This window comes from Sinocyclocheilus rhinocerous, unplaced genomic scaffold (genome assembly GCF_001515625.1).
Source record: "Sinocyclocheilus rhinocerous isolate Xijiao unplaced genomic scaffold, SAMN03320098_v1.1 scaffold1045, whole genome shotgun sequence".
Classification (NCBI taxonomy): Eukaryota; Metazoa; Chordata; class Actinopteri; order Cypriniformes; family Cyprinidae; genus Sinocyclocheilus; species Sinocyclocheilus rhinocerous.
In genome coordinates this window covers 927468-928671 of record NW_015645361.1, presented here as the reverse complement: position 1 = coordinate 928671, position 1204 = coordinate 927468, and the positions used below count along the sequence as shown (strand labels likewise).

Here is a 1204-nt window from a genome sequence, read left to right as displayed (position 1 = left end):
CATTTTTGACCAGGAACACCACAAGTGTGTCTTTGTGCCATTTTGTACAAAATAAAAGGCTTTCAAAACAGACTCCCTGATTAAACATTAAAGTACACTAGTGTGATAAACAGTACAAATTTTCATCAGTTTCTATTTAATGTTGTGAAAATTATTCATAAATAATGCTTTTTTCACTCAAAAAATGAGGTGCCTACTCTCAGATAAATGAGGCCTACGATTAATCAGATGCAAATATAAATACAAAACCAGTCCTAAATGAAAGAAAAGAAGTTGACAAAAATTGAATCCAATATTTGGTGATAATATAGCATAATGAGTGATTTATAAGCAATTTTTTGAGGCCGAGTCCTTTTTGCTCTGTAACATCGTAAGTGTGAAAGGGTTCTGAACACAACACAAGGGTTAAATTAAATTAAATTAAACAGGGGAAACTCTCAACAGGAAGGCAAACAGATTCAATAATAACTTACCGGAATAAAATCATTTTTCTTTAGTCTGACCACATCACCAACTTGTAGGTTCATCCATCTGGTCTCTACAAACCTGACAAATGAGAATTCACCTCTGGGCATTAATTTCAAAATGTTTATGTAATATTTTTTTCACTGACAAACATGAGCACTATTCTCATGTGCTTGAGTATTAAAGCAGACTAAAGTTCATCATCACCTGCCATTGAGCAGCACGTCACACCTTCTGTTGTTGATTTCTTTGTCCATCCTGTGTCGTGCCTTACAACAAGAGACGCAGATCAGATGACAGAAACTATTAGCACATCATGTCAATTAATGGCTACCTTCATCAGAAAACATGTGCAGAGTCTCACCAGGTCGTCCACCAGGTCTTTAATGGCGGTGATGCCCAACACCAGCACTAACGGCACCAGGGTGGTGTACCACGGCAGCGTGGAGATTTGAGGAATGATCTGACACATTCAAACACACGGATTCATATCAGTCCTTCAGATGATTCATAAAACAACATGAAATCGAAAATCAAACCCGTTCATTTTCAATAATATATCAATACATTTAATATGATTAATTTAATAAATGTAATATATTTTAATCTATTTAATATATATATTTATCATATAATACTTATACATGTAAATCAAACTATATTATTTTTGAAATATGTAATTAATTACTGTAATAAATATATATATATATAAATAATACTTTTATTTTTTTAATGATCT

General features: G+C 32.6%; 1 protein-coding gene across 1 annotated transcript in view; it reads right to left on the bottom strand.

The window, feature by feature from the left end:
• The window catches only part of atp8b1 (ATPase phospholipid transporting 8B1), a 36844-nt gene that overhangs the window by 17843 nt on the left and 17797 nt on the right, over nucleotides 1-1204 (bottom strand). Inside the window, exons 5-7 of the mRNA XM_016509488.1 lie at nucleotides 830-928; nucleotides 673-734; nucleotides 474-546 (exon numbers count right to left, since the gene is read on the bottom strand). Coding sequence (XP_016364974.1) covers nucleotides 474-546; nucleotides 673-734; nucleotides 830-928 — 234 coding nt within the window. The remainder of the gene's footprint in view (nucleotides 1-473; nucleotides 547-672; nucleotides 735-829; nucleotides 929-1204) is intronic.